We start from the raw sequence: 23,351 nt of genomic DNA on the forward strand, positions 1-23,351 counted from the left end.
CCAGGAAAGCTTTTCTTTCAAACTGTATGTTCGACGTAAAACCTTGACTTGTTCTATACCGCGTTGTTTCTCTACTGGCGCCAAACCACACCTCTGTTGGGATTTCATGATCTGTTAATCTATTGCGACATCATAAAACTTTGGTTTGGGTATTGTAAACGATTGAAATTCTCTCTCTGAAGAGACATTTTTCAATATCCGTGGATTTACGTATTCTTTGCATCACCACAAATCACCATACAGATAACGAAATTGGTGGCAATTAGCCAAGAGCTGAGAAAATGTACACTTGGGGCAAAATTACCCGAACTGTGTCGGAAAGAGAATCTTATTATTCCGTTGTACCAAACAACTAATACCATTTCATTTTCCCTATATATTCACGTTATTATTGTATTTTATTGACTAAAGAAAAACGATCCTTCGTTATAAATCTGCAGATCAGTTCTACCTGTTGTGCCTATATCTCCTTGTAGGCTAGGAAAAAGGATATTTCCTCCCAAAGTAAAATGTACACGTTCACAGTTCTGTCTGCCTTGCACTTTTTAATTTAAAACAGCTGACTACGCAGTTCTGTATTAAAGGAACCCCAAGGACAGTTCCAAGTTTATCAAATATGACAGAATGATAGACTTGCCAAAAGTGTAATGTTGTTGAAAAATATATTGTATTTTCTCAACATAATGCCTTAGAAAGATTATCGCAGTTATTCCTATTTTCCTGTCCACATCGGCAAAACGGACTGCTTTTATTTCAGTGTTTGTAGTTTTTGTGGTGAGACTGTTTTCAGTATACCTGTACCGACAAACAACCTTTACAACTGATACTGTTGTCATGTGTACAATAAAAGAACCATTATGTACCATCTTCTTGGTTTAAATCTATTATTTGTATAGACAAACTTCTTTCATTAGTCCCTTTACGTTAATATTTAAGAAATACTGTTTTGTTGTATCATGCATAACCCGAGAATCGACTACAACGTACATGATAAAATATAAAAAATATTTTTGAGTATAAAATCATAAAGCTGAAGTAGAACTTAGAGAGCCACCAAAAGAACCAATACAGAAAACGAAACGGAGGCAAATCTGGTATTTAGTAATATAGATGTCTCGCCATCAATTATCTGGACAATAAAGATGCTTTGGAAACAATGCCGACATTATATTACCATTTAACTACTCACAAAGGTGTCGCATATGTATGTAATAAGAATGAATTATACACAAGCGGGGACAACTCTGCTCTACTCTCCATTTAACTCTCTCGATACTAGCCCAAGACGACGTTCTACATATGCTTACAATAAATAGGGTATGATAATATACGTTGCCCGATTTATACATATTGATTCATTTATGTATCAGGAGAGAGGTATAACGCCATCCGTTTCCATGCGGTTTCACAATGCAAAAGTTGAAACAAGTGTCACGGAATTAACACTATCACATCACTGTCAGATTCCCAATTACATAAGGGGAATCAACACTCACCAAATCATATCTAATATATATGTAATTTTAAAGAGTGAAAAATAAGGAGAGGGTCATTCAACAACACAACCGTAAAATACACTTCCAAGTTATTCCCATTTTTAGAAAAAAAATGGGTTACTTCAACAAGTATTTATTAAATCTTTTTGCATGTTGGATTTGTAACGTTATCTAACGTTAGTAAATAAAGAAGAAAGCTTCACTGTGTCGTCCACTCTATATTGGTTATCGCCATCTTGTACACAACAACGCCACCTAGCGGTAACAGGGAGTAGCTCATTATTTACCTTAGGCTGACTGGGGAGCGGTCATTATTTATACACATATATATATCGTTATATATCGTTACAATCGTTACATCCCCCTTTTTCAAATTTGAAGATTGTTTCACACAATTTTAACCAAGTCTCTGATAAAAAAACTTTAACTAAATATTTTGAGCTACTCCACGAGATGTTAACAGTCTTTGTATAACTAATCGCGATAGTGCCACATTAAACACGTTATCGTTAACACAGTCTCTGGTCGGCAAGATGCTAACTATAGACTAACACTTCAACTATAATAATAAAGTCCAATTCTGGTTTACTTTAACTATAACAAACTAAACTACAAACTATGACTAGTAAATATAAATGGATTGGCACATTAAATGACATCTTGGCACAGGTTCCTCACATCTGGTAATCCTTGAACCGTTTTGGCAGGACACTTCGTCCCCGGGTCGTCATTTTCACTGGTGTTACTGCGGCTGGTTCCTGATTAACGGACGTCGGACTCCTCTGTTTAGAAAGTAGTGCCTGCTGAGACACTGACGACGCATCAAGCTGACTAGACACTGGAGTGTACACCTCGGGTGGTGTATCAACATGGTTTGAAGATGAATAGTTAATTTCAACGTCGTTTTGCCTTACGTCACTTGGCGTTACTTCAACGTCGTCTCTTTCGACAACCATCCTTTCTTTGGTGGGTTTCAAATCCAATCTGTTCCTGCGGTAACTCCTTCCATCCTCCGTGCGGACCTTATACGACCTGATGTCAACCTGACCTTCAACCGTTGCCTTTGTCCATCCATTAGTATGTCCATTCCGTAATGGCCTGATCCGTACAGTATCTCCTCGTTTCAAACTGTTCAGATCTGTTCTACGAGACTTTCTGTCGTAGTGAAAAGTTTCTTTTGCCTTTCTTTCCATGAGTTTTTCTCTGGTGTTTTTCACTATCTGTGGCTCTAATTTCCTCGACAACATCGGTAGTAGAGTTTTAGCTCGTCTTCCAAGGAGTCGTTGAGCTGGAGATGACCCTATCCCTTCGGTAGTAGTGTTTCTCCACTCCAGGAGAGCTATGTATGGGTCTGTGGAGTCGTGGAGCGACTTCCCCAATAGTCTCTTAGCTGTTTTAACAGCATTCTCAGATTTTCCATTTGATTGTGGGTATCCCGGTGAGCTTGTGACATGTTCTATGTCATATTTCTCAGTAAAGTTCTCGAACTCACGGCTATTGAAAGGTGGCCCGTTATCTGTCACTAGAATATCAGGAATTCCTTGACGCGCGATATGGGCTTTCAACTTGTTTATAACATCTTTCCCTGTCTTAGTTGTAAGACGATCAACTTCGAAGAAGTCAGAGTAGTAATCAACTGTGATTAAATAACTCTTCTGGTTCAACTCGAATAAATCACAACCCAATTTCTGCCATGGGCGTGCTGGAACCTCATGACTGATCATTGGTTCACGGTGTTGTTTACTTCCAAATGTGTTGCACGTGTCACATGCATTTGTAAACTCTTCGAGATCCTTGAACATGTTTGGCCAATAGACGCTTTCTCGTGCACGTCGTAAGGTACTCTGTAGTCCTACATGTCCCGAGTGAAGTCTCACTATCGTGTCATGGCGCTGGCTCAGTGGTACAACGACCCTGTCGTTTTTTAACACTAGTCCATTCTGTATAGTCATTTCCTCTCGATATGGGAAATATATGTGCATAGCCTTAGGCAATTGTTCTTTGCTATCTGGCCATCCTCGTCGGATCACTGACTTTAAGAGGCAGAGATCTTGGTCACATTCTGTGGCCTGTTGTAGAGCAGATAGTCGTTTCTCACTTATTGGAAGATGTTGTAGCATGTTTATCTCTTCCTCGTCAAGGGTGAACACATGTTCATTGTTCTGCTTTTCTTCAGACTGATACGGTAGATATGCTCTGCTTAGTGTGTCTGCCATATACATCTCCACGCCACGCTTGTATACTACCTCATATTCAAATCTCTGTAAGCGTAGAAGCATCCTTTGAAGTCTCTTAGGCGCGCTCGCCAGACTTTTCTTGCATATTATCTCCAAAGGTTTGTGGTCCGACTCTACCAGGACTTTCTTGCCATATACATAGGTTTCAAATCTCTCCAGACCAAACACTACCGCTAAAAGTTCTTTTTCTATTTGCGCATAGTTTCTTTCTGTTGTGGTCAAAGCTCGCGACGCGTACGCGACGGGGTGATCATCCTGCATCAGACATGCGCCTAATCCAGCCTCTGATGCATCACATTGGAGAGTGATAGGTTTTCCTGGATCAAAATACCTCAACACAGGAGTGTCGGACAACATAGTCTTGATTTTCTCAAAACATTCTCCATGAATGCTGTCTTCCCAACAAAACTCATTCTCATTCTTCAGCAGGTTACGCAGTATTGTAGTTACCTGTGATATGTTGGGTGCAAACTTCTGCACATAGTTGACCATGCCCAGCAGTCTTTGAATAGCTGCCTTGTCTGTAGGTGTTGGCATGTCTACAATAGCTTTGATCTTTGCTGGGTCCACTTTCAGTCCTTCTGCTGATATTACATGTCCCAGGTATGTAACAGACTTTAACCTCAGTTTCAGTTTTTCCTTGTTGATTTTCAGATTCTTTTTCTGACATCTATCAAACAGAGCCTGTAATTTCTTGTCATGATCTATGAGAGCTTCTTCATCTGTCTCACCACACCCATATACAAGAATGTCATCGTGTATAGCCATGGTACCCTCTAGTCCTTCTAGCGCCTCGTCCACTCTACGTTGGAACTCCTCCGGTGCTGGACTTATACCAAATGGCATCCGTCTCCACCTATATCTTCCCCAAGGCGTACCGAATGTTGTTAAATAGCTGCTCTCCTCATCCAACTCCACCTGCCAAAATCCATCCTTTGCATCTGCGACAGTAAAAATCCTCGCTTTGTGTAATTCTGGCAGAATAGCATCAACAGTTGGGGTTGGGTAGTGGTTACGCTTCAGCGCTTTGTTGAGCGGCTTCGGGTCAATACATAACCTGACCTTTCCTGATGGTTTAGTCACTACTACCATCGATGAAATCCATTCAGTAGGGCTTTTCACAGGTGTGATTATCTCCAGTTTGCTCAGTCTGTCAAGTTCATCTTTCAGTTTCTCTCTAACTGCTACTGGAACTTTTCTCGTTGGTATCTGTACTGGTTGTACTGTCCTGTCTACCTCTAACTGTAGCTTTCCAGGAAGTTTTCCCAATCCTTCAAAAACAGAATTGTATTTCAAGGTCAAATCCTGGTCATCTGTTTTTACAGCTTGGACACGCTCGAGTCCTTCGGTTTGGATACAAACATTCTTGTTTACTGTGATCAGTCCCATTTGCTGAGACGCTTGTGCTCCTAGTATTGCCTGGACATTTCCTCTGACAATTACAAACTCGACGCTGTTTCTTTTTCCAGTTGCTGGGTTCACGACCCTCACGCGCCGTTTTCCTAAGGGCTTCGTTTCCGTTTTGTTAAACATAACAAGTCGTATTGTGGTATCCTCAAGATCTCTCAGCTCATTATCTCTGAAGATTTTCATATACATTTTCTCTGGCAAAATGTTCACTGTTGACCCACAGTCTACTTGAAACAAAACATCTTGGTCTTGAATAAACATCTTTGCCTGTATTCGTTTGCTGTAGTCGTTAATAGCATTCACATGTCTAATAGTTAACACAAACTCATCGTCGTAGTCATCTTCATCTACATAGTGGACCTTCTTTGTTAACTTCTGTTTGTGTACGTGTTTCTGTTGTGGTTTCTGTTGTGCACGACCTTGACATTTTATCTCAAAATGGTTGTCTCTTCCACACTTGTGACAGGTCTGACCCCAAGCTGGACAAGCTTCCTTTTTGTGAGCATGTATACGACCACAAAATTTGCATTCAATTTTCGACTTCGACTTACTAAACGACTTTTCATTCTGTCTTTGTCCCTTTGTTTGATGTTTACGTACCACATGGACTTCTTCCTGAGTAATTTCTCGAAGTTGTTTGGATGTTTTCTCGCTTGCTCTACATACGTCAATGCATGTATTTAGTTTCAGCTTGGCATCTTGCAACAGCTTTTTCCGAGTGTTGTTATCACGTATGCCTATCACCATCCTGTCGCGAATTAGATCGTCCTCTAACGCACCGTAATTGCAGGTTTTTGCTAGTGTTCTTAAAATGGAGACATATGTGTCAATATTTTCACTTTGTTCCTGGTCTCTCTTGTTAAAGCAGTATCTTTCATACGTTTCGTTTGTTTTTCCTACACAAAATGTGTCAAATTTCTGTATTACTAGGTTAATGTCTTTAGCTTGGTCTTCGGTTTCGAACTCAAAACCCTCAAAAATCTCCAGCGCATCAGCGCCTATACACGTGAGAAATGTTGCTGTACGTAAGCTTTTATCCTTTGTTGATAAACCCGTAGCTATTTCATAGTTGTCCCACACCCGTTTGAAACGCTTCCACGATTGTGTAAGATTAGATTTTAGATCTAATTTGGGTGGGAATGGTATGTTGAACGCTGGTAAGTTTATGACAGGTTGTGGGGCCGGGGGTTCCATTGTTTACATAAGCTTGATTTTGGCGGTAGTCTTCACCACGTGCTTGGTAACCGTTCGGTCAATTGACATTTACTGTGGGGTATTACACAATATCTCTACACCGTGCGGTGTTTCATCATCGACATCAATCACTTACAGTTCATGTCCCCGTCTTCTGACACCATGTAACGTTATCTAACGTTAGTAAATAAAGAAGAAAGCTTCACTGTGTCGTCCACTCTATATTGGTTATCGCCATCTTGTACACAACAACGCCACCTAGCGGTAACAGGGAGTAGCTCATTATTTACCTTAGGCTGACTGGGGAGCGGTCATTATTTATACACATATATATATCGTTATATATCGTTACAATCGTTACAGGATTTGTCTTGCATGTAGCTGGTTTTATTTCCTAAAGCTGAATAGTGATACTGTGCTGAAACCTATATAATAATGTACATCTACAAAGGATGACAAGCTTACAGCTTATTATATATAATCAATATTTTTAGGGTGTTTCAAGGCTAAACAATCAAAGTGAAATCATATAAATTTTTACTTATCAAAACTCGTTACATGAAGATCTGACAGAGCCACGTTGGAATGTTCGTTCTGGTGACCTCTCATTGCAAGCTTAGGCCATCTGTTATTGACAAATCAAACTAGCTCTTTTTCTGCAGTTTAGGAACTTGACAAAATGACGACAAAAGGCGGCTATCTGCACAAGAGATGTTTAAAATTCCGTCGAAGTTACATAATCATCCGTAGAAATATCTGTTGTTCATGAAATTACAAACTCTTGATTTTTAAAATGACATTAAAAAAACGGAAATGATATTGGCATGGAAAGTTTTCCAATTTCAGATATACGTGCATTGGGGTTCAGTGTAGTTAATGCAAAGGGTAGGTGTAAAGATAATATATAGAATACTTGAAGTAGTATATCTGCTCATGTGTACCAAAAGTTTGATCATAAGTACCGGAATTAGTATATCTGCTCATGTGTACCAAAAGTTTGATCATAAGTACCGGAATTAGTATATCTGCTCATGTGTACCAAAAGTTTGATCATAAGTACCGGAATTAGTATATCTGCTCATGTGTACCAAAAGTTTGATCATAAGTACCGGAATTAGTATATCTGCTCATGTGTACCAAAAGTTTGATCATAAGTACCGGAATTAGTATATCTGATCGTGTGTTACAAAAGTTTGATCATAAGTACCGGAATTAGTATATCTGATCGTGTGTTACAAAAGTTTGATCATAAGTACCGGAATTAGTATATCTGATCGTGTGTTACAAAAGTTTGATCATAAGTACCGGAATTAGTATATCTGATCGTGTGTTACAAACGTTTGATCATAAGTACCGGAATTAGTATATCTGATCGTGTGTTACAAAAGTTTGATCATAAGTACCGGAATTAGTATATCTGATCGTGTGTTACAAAAGTTTGATCATAAGTACCGGAATTAGTATATCTGATCGTGTGTTACAAAAGTTTGATCATAAGTACCGGAATTAGTATATCTGCTCATGTGTACCAAAAGTTTGATCATAAGTACCGGAATTAGTATATCTGCTCATGTGTAACAAAAGTTTGATCATAAGTACCGGAATTAGTATATCTGCTCATGTGTACCAAAAGTTTGATCATAAGTACCGGAATTAGTATATCTGCTCATGTGTACCAAAAGTTTGATCATAAGTACCGGAATTAGTATATCTGCTCATGTGTACCAAAAGTTTGATCATAAGTACCGGAATTAGTATATCTGCTCATGTGTACCAAAAGTTTGATCATAAGTACCGGAATTAGTATATCTGCTCATGTGTACCAAAAGTTTGATCATAAGTACCGGAATTAGTATATCTGCTCATGTGTACCAAAAGTTTGATCATAAGTACCGGAATTAGTATATCTGATCGTGTGTAACAAAAGTTTGATCATAAGTACCGGAATTAGTATATCTGCTCATGTGTACCAAAAGTTTGATCATAAGTACCGGAATTAGTATATCTGATCGTGTGTAACAAAAGTTTGATCATAAGTACCGGAATTAGTATATCTGATCGTGTGTAACAAAAGTTTGATCATAAGTACCGGAATTAGTATATCTGATCGTGTGTAACAAAAGTTTGATCATAAGTACCGGAATTAGTATATCTGATCGTGTGTAACAAAAGTTTGATCATAAGTACCGGAATTAGTATATCTGATCGTGTGTAACAAAAGTTTGATCATAAGTACCGGAATTAGTATATCTGATCGTGTGTAACAAAAGTTTGATCATAAGTACCGGAATTAGTATATCTGATCGTGTGTTACAAAAGTTTGATCATAAGTACCGGAATTAGTATATCTGATCGTGTGTAACAAAAGTTTGATCATAAGTACCGGAATTAGTATATCTGATCATGTGTTACAAAAGTTTGATCATAAGTACCGGAATTAGTATATCTGATCGTGTGTTACAAAAGTTTGATCATAAGTACCGGAATTAGTATATCTGATCGTGTGTTACAAAAGTTTGATCATAAGTACCGGAATTAGTATATCTGATCGTGTGTAACAAAAGTTTGATCATAAGTACCGGAATTAGTATATCTGATCGTGTGTTACAAAAGTTTGATCATAAGTACCGGAATTAGTATATCTGATCGTGTGTTACAAAAGTTTGATCATAAGTACCGGAATTAGTATATCTGATCGTGTGTTACAAAAGTTTTATCATAAGTACCGGAATTAGTATATCTGATCGTGTGTTACAAAAGTTTGATCATAAGTACCGGAATTAGTATATCTGATCGTGTGTAACAAAAGTTTGATCATAAGTACCGGAATTAGTATATCTGATCGTGTGTAACAAAAGCATTATCATTAGTAGCGGAAGTAGTATGTTTGATCGTGTGTAACAAAAGCATTATCATTAGTAGCGGAAGTAGTATGTTTGATCGTGTGTAACAAAAGCATTATCATTAGTAGCGGAAGTAGTATGTTTGATCGTGTGTAACAAAAGCATTATCATTAGTAGCGGAAGTAGTATGTTTGATCGTGTGTAACAAAAGCATTATCATTAGTAGCGGAAGTAGTATGTTTGATCGTGTGTAACAAATGTGTGTACCAAAGCTAAGATAAGAAGTAATATAATTTGTACATTTAATTCCATATGCAGAGGTTAAAATGATCAGTACCGAATGTAACGTACATCGTTTTCAGTCAAACACTCAGATAAACAGTGCCAGGATCACTCTGTTAGTATAACGACATACAAATGTTCAGATGATGAATCTGACTTTTTAAGAAATTCCACGAACAATTATAAAATGACGTTTTGAGTTCGGATAGATGGATTTAAAATGATAACACGCAGATGACTTAATGACATGTATCTTCCAATACAAAAAAAAAGAAAATTAATTCCCCTACTATTAAACATATGCAGCTTCAAGCCAACAAGACAAATACTTCTTCTCCCTGTTCTGTTCAGAGTCTTTTAAAAATTTATAAACTCTACACTTCAATTATAGAGAAAACAAGAAGTATGAGTTTGATTGTTCTTATATAAATTGGGTTTTGCACCTTAAGTTGATCGATATTGCATGGTGTGTAATCCCAGTTATTTCCCAACAGCATCTTATCAAACTTTAGTGATTAAGTGATAATTATTATCAATCCCTTTTATACTGATGCAAGTACAGGTGCTTTTTCTGTAAACTCTGTACTTTACTTCAAAAAAACAAAACATAATTGTTTTGCATAAGCAAAACTGACTAGATTTCAATCATCCGGGCACAGCAAGCACCGCCTTGTTTAAACATAAAAAAGGTTTAGAAATGCGGCAAGATAAATCAGCTGAATCAATAATGTTTTAATGATAAGGATGAAGGATGTTACCGTAGCAGTCACATACAACACGGAGGATGAAGTTAAAACATATTTCATTAAATTATCTAATTATGGCTAGAAGTCGGTTATACCTTTCTGAAAGATAGTACAAAAGACACACACTTTTTAAATACAAATTTAGATTTAGATACAGTCGAACCAGACAATGAATTAAACTACATCATACTGCTGTTTCGTCCTTCTATGACTCCTCTGTGATACAGTAGAGCCAGACACTGAATTAAACTACATCATACGGCTGTTTCGTCCTTCTATTACTTGTCAGTGATACTGAGGGCCTAAATGTTGAAGGGTAGGAGGCGACTGAGGAAATTCAAATCTGAACGAAAGAAACATCCAAATTTTGGTGGTAAGATGCAAAAGCCCTATAATTCAATAAATTTCATAATTTTCAGGTATCAAATAATTCCAGAACAATATCAAGTACATGTATACATCCTTAACCTTGCTGCTATACGACTGAACGAAAACGTGACATGTAGGTTACGGCAAAATCCGTAACATGTCAATAGATGGAAAGTGTTGATAAAACAATGGCTTCCTCACTATTAATTAGTACACCATGCAGAAAGGAAGTCGAGATTTCTCAAATTTCCTTCTATCAAAACCACTTTTTTCTTAATTTCTAATATACAGAAATATATATATAACAAATGAGATCAAAACACGTATTAACACATTGACATATTTTAATCAATTTAGCACATTTACACGTTTTGTATTTATTCCATTGCTTCTGATGCCTTAGTTTCAGTTTGCATGTATAATACAATACCAAAGATTAACATTATGCAGTTAGTTTTCTATTCTACCATCAGTTTATAGGCTAGGAATGCCCATATGATCAAACTTATGACATTAACCTTTTAATATTTTAATATTTCTTTGTTTATTTTTACACAGATATTTGAAAATGAAAATATAAGATATGAATGATACTAACGAGCGTCTTCCACCCGAATTAGCATTATATCAACTATATACCCCCTCTGGTATCACTTTCTTGTTTGAATATCCAATATTCTGCTGAAGTTATTCATACACCCACAGATTTGAATATATACCTCATCGGTATACGTATTGGATTTCAAATGTTTAACATTGAAAATAACATGAGAAAAACTGTGTGATGCGGTCGTTTTTTATCATTCACCAGAAATTGTATATTAAACTAAATTTATGTTTCAACTTTACCGTACTTGTATGTGCCTTTTGTATAGATATGTAACTTTAATAAAACATGACATAAAATATACTTCCATCCTTTCATACAGCCATCAAAACCTTATATCAATATGACATTGAACGCTAAAGTATCAATACAACATGTTCGTGTGCAATTGAAAATTTTATTGGCTTCGTCATTCCTTTGTCAAACTCACACACATGTAAAACCACACTTTGCAAATTCTGCTTTACCGTCGACTAAGCTTGAAAATACAATTCATGTGAATGTCACGACCAAATTCGTGTAAATGTATGTGATGATAAACCTGATTATGCTCAGTATTTAAGAAACTGCTTGTATAATACGAACATCCCTTGGTGATTGTCTGCGCTTTCTTGGAACATCTGTCAACTTCCATAGCCCAAACCAGGTCTCGTCGGTTATACAGAAATTCAGAGACATGTGGTATCACAGACACAATGAACGTTTCACAAGGGAATGCAACGACGTACCCATAATACATTAGTGAGATATGAAAAGTGCATGAGTGTCATGTATGGTGTAATATTTCTTTTCATATGGTGTACACACACAGAAATCTGTGTAATTTAACCCGACATCTACCTCCAAAGTGCATTTGTTATTCGTACTTCTGTTTGACATTTGTGAGATTATACACCGCAATCAAAAAATATAATGAAAGTTCAAAGAATGTAACATGTTATTCCTTAAATGTTATTCCATTCTTGTTGTACTACGGCTGGGTTTTAACAAGATAAAGGCAGTTAGAATGTGATACTTTGATCAATAGTTTGTATCCGTACAATAATGTCTGAAAGTTGTAAATCTGAAATGAAAACAAAACACTTGTCTTTATTGTATGATCACCATGTCAAGTTTATTCCTATAGACTAGCATTAAAATACTTTATCATCGTTACTGATAAGGCTTCTCCTGTTTCCTGGTCCTCGAATTCTTCCAGGGAAATTCTATCTGCAGATTATATACTCTTCCAAAAGCTACAAGAGCAGCTAAGGATGATTCAGCAATCTGTTGCTGGTTAATGACAAGGAAACAGAATCAAACCAAAACAATTCCTCCGTGCATTCGTATGAGGGTTTCTTTTCAAAGAAAGCGAAACAGCGGGAGAAGAAACGCCGAAAATATTATGATATGGTGATAAAAAGTTGGTTAACGAGTGCAAAACATGCTCATATAAATATTTACACAGACATCCTTGTACAAAGGGTATGAAACCGGGTGTTCCTGAAGAGCAAGTGTTTTCTACTCTATCGACAACATCTCTCACGTTAATTTAAGACAATCCAAGTATTAAATTAATTTTATTATCTGAAATGAGATAAAGGTTTCAATAAAAAATACCACCACTCATATCGAACATCAAAATGAAAGCAAACTGAAACTACTCTGACAAACATGAAATATTTGGCCTAACCATCCAGATTAAATCTATAATCCCTTAAAGCTAGTTAATATTTATACTTCTTCGTATTGTACCCTATATACCTTAAAAGCATTCCAATTCCTGTGACACAAAATAAAGGGAAAAGAAACATAGAGAAAATACCAACAAGTCAATATAATCATAATCCAAACTCAAACTCCATAACACTAGAGCAAAATCTGAACAAAAGGAACATATACAAGGAGTCTGAAGAAATACAAGGAGAATAAGACCATGTGTTCCGCAAGAGTGAACGTCTTCCGCTTCATCGACAACAACGGCCATGCAAACATTTTCCATCACGCCGCCGTTTTGTGGTTGTAAACCATTTGCTTATACCTATATGTTTGTCATTAAGTGAATTCCTGTCACTGGTTTTTCATTTTGGTTTACATGCGAAAAAGTATCTTTCCTAAGGAAAACTACCTGTCTAATTAGAAAAGCAATTCGTTGCACAAACTGATAATTGGACAATCAACCAAGCTTTATGAGCTCGGTAACATGTATTCTAAAAAAACTGAGTTATGTTTCACAAACAACAACTACTTATGCAATAAAATTAAGCATTGTTTCTGAGTCATGAAGTATAAAAATCCGTGAGTTTGAATGATAACGCTCTTTGGGGGTCGGTAAACGTGAGTTTAATTGATGTCACCAGGTCTTATGTGTCTGATTACTCGTTGATATGGTTTATCTTTAGAACATATTCAATCTATCGGAGATTCAGAAGCTAGATATACATATTGAGAATATTTCAGGACGAAATTGAATTTATGATGATACAAGGCTATGTGTTAACACAACAAGCAGTAACAGTCATCAGTTAAAATGGACCTGAATTGCCTGAAGTAAAGGTTCAAATCGAACTTAGTAACGTTTACAAGCTTCAATATATAACTCTTTTTTACCTCACATACATATATATATTTATATATAAAAATGTTTTTTGACAAAAGAAGAAAGACGTTACATTTTGCACTAGCGCTTTCACTGTATTAGATCTTCAGGTGCATAGTAATTGTACATAATGGTGTGGCGTCACAACATGTTATCTGTTGATGACGTCATAATATAAAAGGGGCATAATTATATTTTGCAAAATCTATATAGATATATATATAAACCGCGGACAATAGGTTGTCCAAGGGCGAAAGAAAAAAAATAAATGCATTTTATCAATTCACTCGTAAGACCAAATGTAAACTCGTTCTACTATTCATCTTCAGCTCAGATTTAAGTTGTCACTTGTCATCTTCAGCTAGCTGAACAGCGGATTACGTAACACGACTGTTAATATGGTCCTATCTTTAAAGCGCTGATAATCACTAACATATCACTTTATTGCAATATTAAATTCCGTGCGCATTTTATTTCTGACACTATCAATATTCATATCCTCACGTGAACAAACCTCTTGGAAACTTGAAAATTAACATAAGTATCGATAAAAATGCTTTCTCACATTGTTCGGATTAACTTCAAATAGAAATGCCAGGCTGTTTATTTCATTGTTGAAATAGCAAACATTGTATCTTTATCCTAGAAATATCTTTTTCTGGGATCAAAAATAACATTTAATGGATAACAATATTCTACAAAGATGTTCATATGTTGTTTTTCAATGTAACTAGATGAAGAAATATCCAATAATAATCTCACTTACGACCACATCAACAAATAAACACAATACACACCATATCAATGATATAATTATAACCATATACTCCATCATCATAACACACAGCGCCGAATAATTAATTCAGAATAGATTTATCTCGAGAACAAATAGCTTTCAGAAAAATACAATTATATACTCCATCATCACAGCACACCGCGCTGACCAGTATAAAAAGCAATATTATAGACAGTAGAAGAAGACAAATACCATAGTATCAAGCGAATAAACAAACGGGCACCAAAGTCACTCTAATGTAACAGAGTACTTTACATTGATAAAATCCTGACAAAAAGTCTGTGAAAAAGACAGCAGCTTTGCCTTCGGAGACACCAATAACTTACGAAGTGTGGTATCTGAACCCTACTTAAAAACTACCGATGTTTGCACATTAGCCCAAAGGATGAGGGGTAGTTCGACTACACTGTCATCCATAGAAATACAATACGAGAAATATACACAAGTGCGAAAAACTTAATTCATAGAAAAAAGATACTGTTTTCAGGATTTCAGATATATGTAAATACAGATTAATGGAAGACATAACGTTTTCTTTATCGACAGCGTCATATATGCACATCATGTTACGTATGATTTATATTTGTCTTATGACAGAAACATAGATCTTTGCCCTCGTATATAGATAATTTATTCTGATGAGCATTACTAGGTCCGTCAATGCTTTTCTCGACTCGTTCAACTGTTCATGTTTCTGATTCCTCGGTACATTTCCTCATTCCTTAAAGATTGGAAGTTACTCAACTTTAACATGCATTCGAAATAATAGAGCATGTATTCCTGTGCACGGAATTGAACCACGTGCCAATTATAACGCCGCACGTGCAAGTTAATGTGCCAGGCCTATTTTGTCAAATAATACCCTTCCATTTTTTCAATTTTTTAGCAACTTTAATGATGTGTCCGTCAGCTATATCTGAGATGTATTGTGATGTGATAGGAAGGGATGTGTTTGTTTTATGACTGCGGAACTTTTTAATGCGTCTGGATACGAGAATCAGAGTATTAACTTAATGCCTGGTAACCTGCTGGTAGTTGGACGCCGAATAACAGTTGTATGTAAATGACCTTTATCAGACATATCCAATTATGGAGAAAACATCCGTCAAAGTCCGAAGTCTGCTATAAGAAAAGGGCGTCCGTTATGTAGCTGCAGACCTTGATGTGTCAGCTGTGGTGAATGATTGTAAGTTATGTTTAATCCGGTCAGTAAGGATTTGTATAACATCCAATATCGTAATAGGTCGGCAGCGAGTAAAACATGGCACTAGCAAGTAATTTCTCTAGAGTTTTAGGGGATGTCGTGCACATAATAGCATTCCCAACGGGAGAAGTAATTTATATGTATTAAAGATACGCAATGTAAATACAACTAATTCTATTAGTTAACAATACGTATCCAGTGACTTTGAATCATACAAAAGGATTATGTTGTCTCACGTTTCATTTTAGCTATTTATGCATTTGCTTTGTACGTTTTTCATCATGTAGATACCTATTGTTAGTTTATGCGGTGTATTAGATAATATTACCGTTACAGTATTATACATGGCTATAACGAAATTTACTGATATTTGTTAGCTGTTGACAGATAACCTTCGAACTCCTCTCTCGCAGCGATGTTTATTAAAATCTCGTCAATATTTTGTGTGTCCCTATCACGCCTCGGTCAAACGGTGATTGTCATGCGACAAAATTTAATGGTGTGATGCTCATCCGTGTTTGAAATGATGTTCACACCAAGGGATTCCGGCACCACACTACTAATGATCAATTAGGACAGACCTGGATAACCTGGTGGTAGGTCTGTCAGTAAATATCACGAGGCATTAGTATCAGCAGCAACTAATAACACAACAAACTAATGATAGAAAAAGCAAAATAGCTTGAAGTGGGAATACCTTAAACCAACAGAAAGGTCACAAAAGGAACTCGGATATAGTCATTAGCTTTTTCAGCAACATTGCTAATCCCTCAGTTCCATGTACTTCGTTGTTGGTGTTTTGTCTTCTTGCAAGTAAGGTTTTCTTGCATGAAAAAATACTCTTTCATGCTCCTATGACACAAGCTTTAGCATTTGACATAAGATAACATATCAATTTTCAAAGTCCGGTTATTGATATGAGAATTTCTCTCGTCGACCAATCAGCCTGGAAGCTGTTTATCGTAGGTTCCAACCTACAGTGAACTTATATCATAGTCAAAGCATCATACTACTTGATGAACTGGCTTTAAGGGAGGTTAAATTAAATATTTCAGCGATTTTTTAAACAACCCATATTTCAAAATTTCCACCATGTTGAAATTATTTGATTAATGTATATTAACGCATTTCGAGGATTCCATAAACCGCTCGCTCTGTAATGGGATATACAACTTAGTCTGTGTACAATATGTAACATCAAAGTTCAAATTTGTAAAATTTTGAAACTAACGAATAAAAACATATCCATTGTCCTTATAGATATCTAAACACATATAACATGTTTGAATTGGTCTAATAAGGAAAGGGTATGATGAGAATATGAAACAGTATCAATACTGTATGCTAACCTCTGGGTCGCAGGTTCGAGGTCAACGATGGAAATGAGAAACACATTCGAGACATCTTAAAAATGACTGTTGTATATACACGTTGTTGATCGTTTTGTCTACAGTGGTATCTTAACCGTTATTTGTTTTTTCTCGGGCCAGCATTCCTTCACCACCCAAACATTATCACATCCTTAAATTGATTTGGCTGTTGATAGGACGTAAAGTAACAATTAAGTAAACTAAACAAACAGTGAGCTAACTATATTTCCATAATGTGTATGTGTGACATCAGCATGACAGAATCATAGTTGACTATATAAACACAAAATGCTATACTTATAACGTTGGCGATATGTTTTCAATCATGAACAATCAATGGAAGATCTCTCAACAGGACAACTTTGTTCTAGGTATAGACTACAAGAACAACTAGCTATTTTCCCACGATTAAGAATAAAATGGTGAAAGGCGAAGCTTCATCAGATTTCGTAGGAAACCATCTATAATCTCATTTTAGAATGCGACATTACCTACTTTGTTTGACCTAGATTTACATGACGACTGTCAATGAAGCGGATGACACCTTTCGGAAACGACTGATCTTATTATCAATGCACATTTTTAAGAGTCTCCGTGTAAATATTTCTTTTGTTCGTATATTGACCTCGTGTTATCATGGGTAAGTTTGAATTGATGCTGACATCTGTAAATTGGTGTTGTTCACAATTAAACAACATATGATCTCTTTGACTCTGAGAATAAATACTTATGATTTCTATCATAGATTTGTTATTATCTTACTAAAGTGATATTATTACCCATATGAATAGGTTCCTAATTATAATCAGGGTTCATCGCCTGAAGGTCACATACAAGAGGTCCCTTAGAGCGAAATCGATAAAGGAAAATTAGATACAATTGTAAACAAACCAAAGTGGTTACTGTTGTTCTCTTAAGGACTACATATACAATTTGGACTCTATATTGCAGTCTAAGCCGATAGGATATAGAAGGAATATTTCACTGTTACATGCAGCATGTTGATGATTAACCGCCTCATAAACACGTCACAGGCAAAGGTGCGCAGCTTTAATCTTCCCTTGAAAGGACAACTTTAACAGCAATCAGTTTAATCAGTTTGATCATCCTTCCATCTAATGTGTCCATATAATTCAACCTTTTGATGGACATGAACATTATGATTAGCTAAACAATTGTACTGTCCAACTATCAAGGTTGCGATCTTGAAAAAAGCATGGCCAGATAGTATTAAGGCAAGATGTTTGATATATGGATACCTAATTTAAATATATCTCTATCTTATTACTGTTGTCTTAACGTATGTGCATACCTTTTGCATAAACGTATCCAAACGATATGAACACATCTGAAATATAAAGCTTCCCCTTCCCGGAAGTTACAATGCATTATGCCTTGTGCTTTCGGGAAAACTGATAATTTCCTTGCGTGCAGTTGGACATTGCGGAGATTCATGAACTGATACGCGTAATTATTTATTTTCTTATTTTTTTAATTGCATTCGCATACATTTATTTCTTGTTGTGATTTCTTCAACAAACAAAAGTTGTAAATTTACATTAACAATCACAAAAACTTGGCGTTGAATTTGCTTTCAGCGTATTTTGTACAGGTAATAAACCCGAAATGTGCTACCTTAATTTACTGCAAAAGAAGCCGTACAAGGTACATATTATATTATGGCGTGAAAACATCTCCACATGCTACTCTCGTTCTTGCAATAAATAGCTTCACATGAAATCGTCATTTCATGCTTGTCTTCCTCGTTTTGGATAGCTAAAGTAATGTTTGAAATGGGAATACATAAAATACAACATTCCCCGGATAGGTAATAATAATGTTCAAATCACTACACAGATCTAAATGAGGTGCCAATGGCGGTTCCGCAATGGCGACACAGTAATGTCAGGCTGATAACCCGCCGTTAATTAAATTGTCTGGGTAAGATTTCACTTGTAATTGGAAGCGTGCATGTTATCTTGTCAGCATTGGTGGTGTGGAAAACAACCCGGAAACATTAACTTCTGAAACTACCTTGTAGACATATTTAAATGAAATTTGGTTTCAGTATAAGTATGTGATTTCAAAAATACATTTCTGCAGTCGATAACGTATATCAATTATTTCATTTAGGATTCGTTTTTTCAACTCAAGGGACTGTATCTGTAAATATAATGTGTTTTTTATCACTATGTGTGGAATTAATGACTGCGAACGTTTATCAATACTAATACATGTATTATAACACACTGGTGTACTAATTACAGACATGAAAGTCGGTATGGAATCTTCTTAATATTTATGGATCTGAAATATCATGAACTGCAGCCGGAGGACGCCTGATTATACATCAGGTCAGTGAGAGACTTTCAAAATAGCAAAATGGAGGGAAAGCATGTATCTTAGAAGTAAATATTCATTACCTATCTTCTTTCTATAAGAATTTCCCATTGACTGAGTGTAGGGTGAATAATGTCTAAAACAGCACGATACTGCTGTGTCGTCCTTAAGATAATACTGTTTCATCATTCTAATACCACTGTTCCACTCTTAGCATGCATAAGTTTCATCCTGATCATATATATTTTTCATCTTTAACATACATGATGTACTACTGCTTCACCCTTAACAAATACCGGCTCATCCTTATCATACTTATGTTTTATCATTAACATAATACCATATCATTATTATCATTATATTGTTTAGTCATTATCATATCACTGTTTCACCTTTACCATACATTTTCATCCTTATCATACATGATGTATCATTGCTTCACACCTAACATACTACTGTTTCACCATTATCAAAATACTTTTCATTCTTAACATACTGCCTTTTCATCATTATTATAATAACGTTTCACTCTTAACATACTGCTGTTTCATCCTTATCATACATATGTTCCATTCTTATCGCACTACTCTTTCTTCCTTGTCAAACTAATGTATCATCCTTTACAAACTGCTTTTTCACTCTCATCATAATACTTTTTCATACTTAACATACATGATGTACAACTGTTTCATCCTTAACATAATGTACCACCGTTTCATCCTGAACATATTGCTGTTTCATCATTATCATGAAACTGTTTCATCCTTAACGAACTACTCTTTCTTCCTTATCATACGATTGTTTATACATGTAATTCTATTTCTGTTCCGATATTCCATATTAATATGTCAACTACACTTCATTTTTATTTTTATGCATAAGAAAACTCTAGCACCTAAGAATATCCAAACTGATATGGTAGCAACACTCTATAATTGTGCCCTTTCATCTACTACAGTGAAAAGGTGGGTGGCGGAATTTATGCGTGCCAGGCAAAGCTTCGGGATGACGCATTTCCTGAAAGGCCTGCTACTATTGGAACTCGAGAAATGGTCAACAAAGTCTCATCTTGCAATGAGAAAGTTCTCAGCTCGTTGAGTACCAAGACTTTTGATAGTTAATCAGACGCACAAACTTACTTTGTCGCGTACTTATCTGAACCTTTTACAGGCAGATCCTGCAAACTTTCTGAAGAAGTTTGTGACCATGGATGAAACATGTTCCCATAATTTCAATCCAGAGATAAAACAACACTCCAAATAATGGAAGTACCCTGGTTCACCCCCAAAAGTTTAATCTACTGGTAAGGTTATGGCTTCAGTTTTGCTGATGGCATTCTGATGGTAGATGTTCTGCTAAAATGACAATCAATAGCGGCACATATTATGAATCACTTCTTGACAGTTAAGAGAAAATATTTAACTCAAGTGCCGTGAAGGTGTGTTGTTCCATCACGACAATGCCCCTGTTCACAGTCTGACATTGCCATGGCTGCCATTAACGATTGATGCTTAGAATTGATTGAGCGTCCACCTTATTCGCATGATCTCGCTCCATTACACTTTCATCTAATTCCAAAATTGAAAAAGGCTATTTCCGGTACCCACTTTCGGTCAGATGATTACGCCATACATGCAGGGGAGGACTTTCTAAACAGTTAAGAAAAGGACATCTTTAAAAGTGGCATTGAGTCTCTTAAACATCGCTGGCAAAAGTGTACAGATACTACAGGGGATCATATTGAAAATTCATGCAATAAGTCCGCCAAAAGTCAAACCCATTAATATGAGTTTCACAACTTATCAAAAGTTATTGTATGACGCCAAAATCTTCTTTCCGCTATTTTTTAATGTTTTGCTTATAAATGTTTTACAGAACCATTGGTGTTACGATGTGACGACATATAAGTTTGTGTGTTTCCTAGAATGTTACTAGTTTTTTAACTAGATTTCTCTTCCTTACGCAAATATTTTATTTTTCTGATAGGTACTTTCATTTAAACTCCCTGTACTACTTAATTGTATCAAGTCTCACCATTTGTTGAGTAGACAGCGCCGGGTATTCTTTTCGGCGTTGTTGTAGCTGTGTTTTTCAAAGTGTCTTTGTTGATTATTTTCCGTTGTCATGTAACCTTGAATGTCTCTTAACCTGTTTCCAAGTTCCATATTTTTCAATAATGTAATTTGTATGTAACAGCGTCATTACTTGAAAACACCACATGATAGACCCGTGTATAGAATTTTGAAATGAACACCTTTCGATAATGATTATCGTCAAACAAACTGCAATTATACCTTCTTCTCCTCTAGATGTAGGAGAAATAGGAAATAGGTGGAAAATTGTGACCATTTGTAACCTAGTTGAGTCATGAAGGATGGTATTTAAATATTTTTGTCACTGTATCCCAAGACTAAACTATCTTTGATATTCCCTTGTGACCGTATTCCGAGCCTCCGTTTGATATTTCTTTCTCATTGTATGGTGAGTTTCAGTGCCGTTGTGATCTAGGTAACTGCAGTGTGACATTGCCATATTTCTGTGTCATTGTGACCTAGGTAACTGCCTTGTGACGTTGCAGTATTTCTGTGTCATTGTGACCAATGTAACTGCCTTGTGACGTTGCAGTATTTCTGTGTCATTGTGACCTAGGTAACTGCCTTGTTACGTTGCGATATTTCTGTGTCATTGTGACCTAGGTAACTGCCTTGTTACGTTGCGGTATTTATGTGGCATTGTGACCTTGGTAACTGCCTTGTGACGTTGCGGTATTTCTGTGTCATTGTGACCTAGGTAACTGCCTTGTGACGTTGCGGTATTTCTGTGTCATTGTGACCTAGGTAACTACCTCGCGGCGTTGCGGTATTTCTGTGTCATTTTGCCGTTGGTCTATTCCGTTGCTTAGCTGTATTTCCGTGACAGTGTGGCCTATTTTGTTCTCTAAAGTTTCATCCGTTGTGATATATTGCCTACGCAGGCGTTTCCTCCGGTATCATACGGATTTGCGCTGTAATTTGATATCTATCATCATCTAATTTCTGATATTATTACTGGTGTCTTGTTTGATATATGATCTGAGAACATCTCCTTACTGTAACAAAAGGATAATTCAGGGGTACTGAGGTAGTTATGAGAACAATATAAGCCATCATTTGTCCAATCGGAAACTAATTAAGTCCTGATTGGTGTAATGGAATACTCAGCTATATGATATATCATTTTAACTGTGCTGCTCCTCACCAATACGATCCTAAGCAGTACACAGTGTATTTGGTTTCGTGCTATTGCCGGAAAACACGAACCTGTTTTAATTGAGATTTTTCTGTTATCGATGTTTTTGCAATAAATGCATGTACTGACTGGTTATTATATTTCGAATTATCATTGAGATGTCCTCAAACATACTGACTGTAGATTTATTTTAGAGACGTTTTGATATTAGAGAAATTAACGTTAAACATACAATTCTAATTCATGCTCTTCTCAAAATTACGTCCAGAGAAGAAAGACTGGTCCTGAGATTTGATAAGTTAAACCTTACCAGGCGTTCGTGCATACTGATTATTGTTGGAAGCAATGACAATAAACATTGAACATACATGTGGACACCCTATCTTATAATTCCGTTTCTAAGTAAATTTTAAAGGTATCAATCTGATTCCCTTTAATCGTGTCTTCGGAATTTTTTCTCCTTGTTGTGCTAAAACAAAACTCTCGAACTATGGCTTTTGATGTACTTTAATAATTGGAAATACATGTACTTATAGAGTAATATTTTGTAGTATCATTGTTTTCATAGCAGAAGGTAACCATGAAACCGTTTTCTCAGTTTCTGTACTGTTACGTGGACATAATACACTGTTCATATAAATCAAAATAAGA

The 23,351-nt window shown here is 36.1% G+C and overlaps 1 protein-coding gene across 1 annotated transcript; it reads right to left on the bottom strand.

The window, feature by feature from the left end:
• Positions 1-2,170: 2,170 nt before the first annotated feature.
• On the bottom strand, positions 2,171-6,337 carry LOC132556527 (uncharacterized protein K02A2.6-like). The gene has a single exon (XM_060220941.1). The coding sequence runs from the start codon at positions 6,335-6,337 to the stop codon at positions 2,171-2,173; it is 4,167 nt and encodes a 1,388-aa protein (XP_060076924.1).
• Between the last annotated feature and the right edge of the window lie 17,014 nt (positions 6,338-23,351).

The sequence above is a fragment of the Ylistrum balloti genome, unplaced genomic scaffold (genome assembly GCF_031769215.1).
Source record: "Ylistrum balloti isolate Yb309-2 unplaced genomic scaffold, AGI_CSIRO_Ybal_v1 Utg370574, whole genome shotgun sequence".
NCBI lineage: Eukaryota > Metazoa > Mollusca > Bivalvia > Pectinida > Pectinidae > Ylistrum > Ylistrum balloti.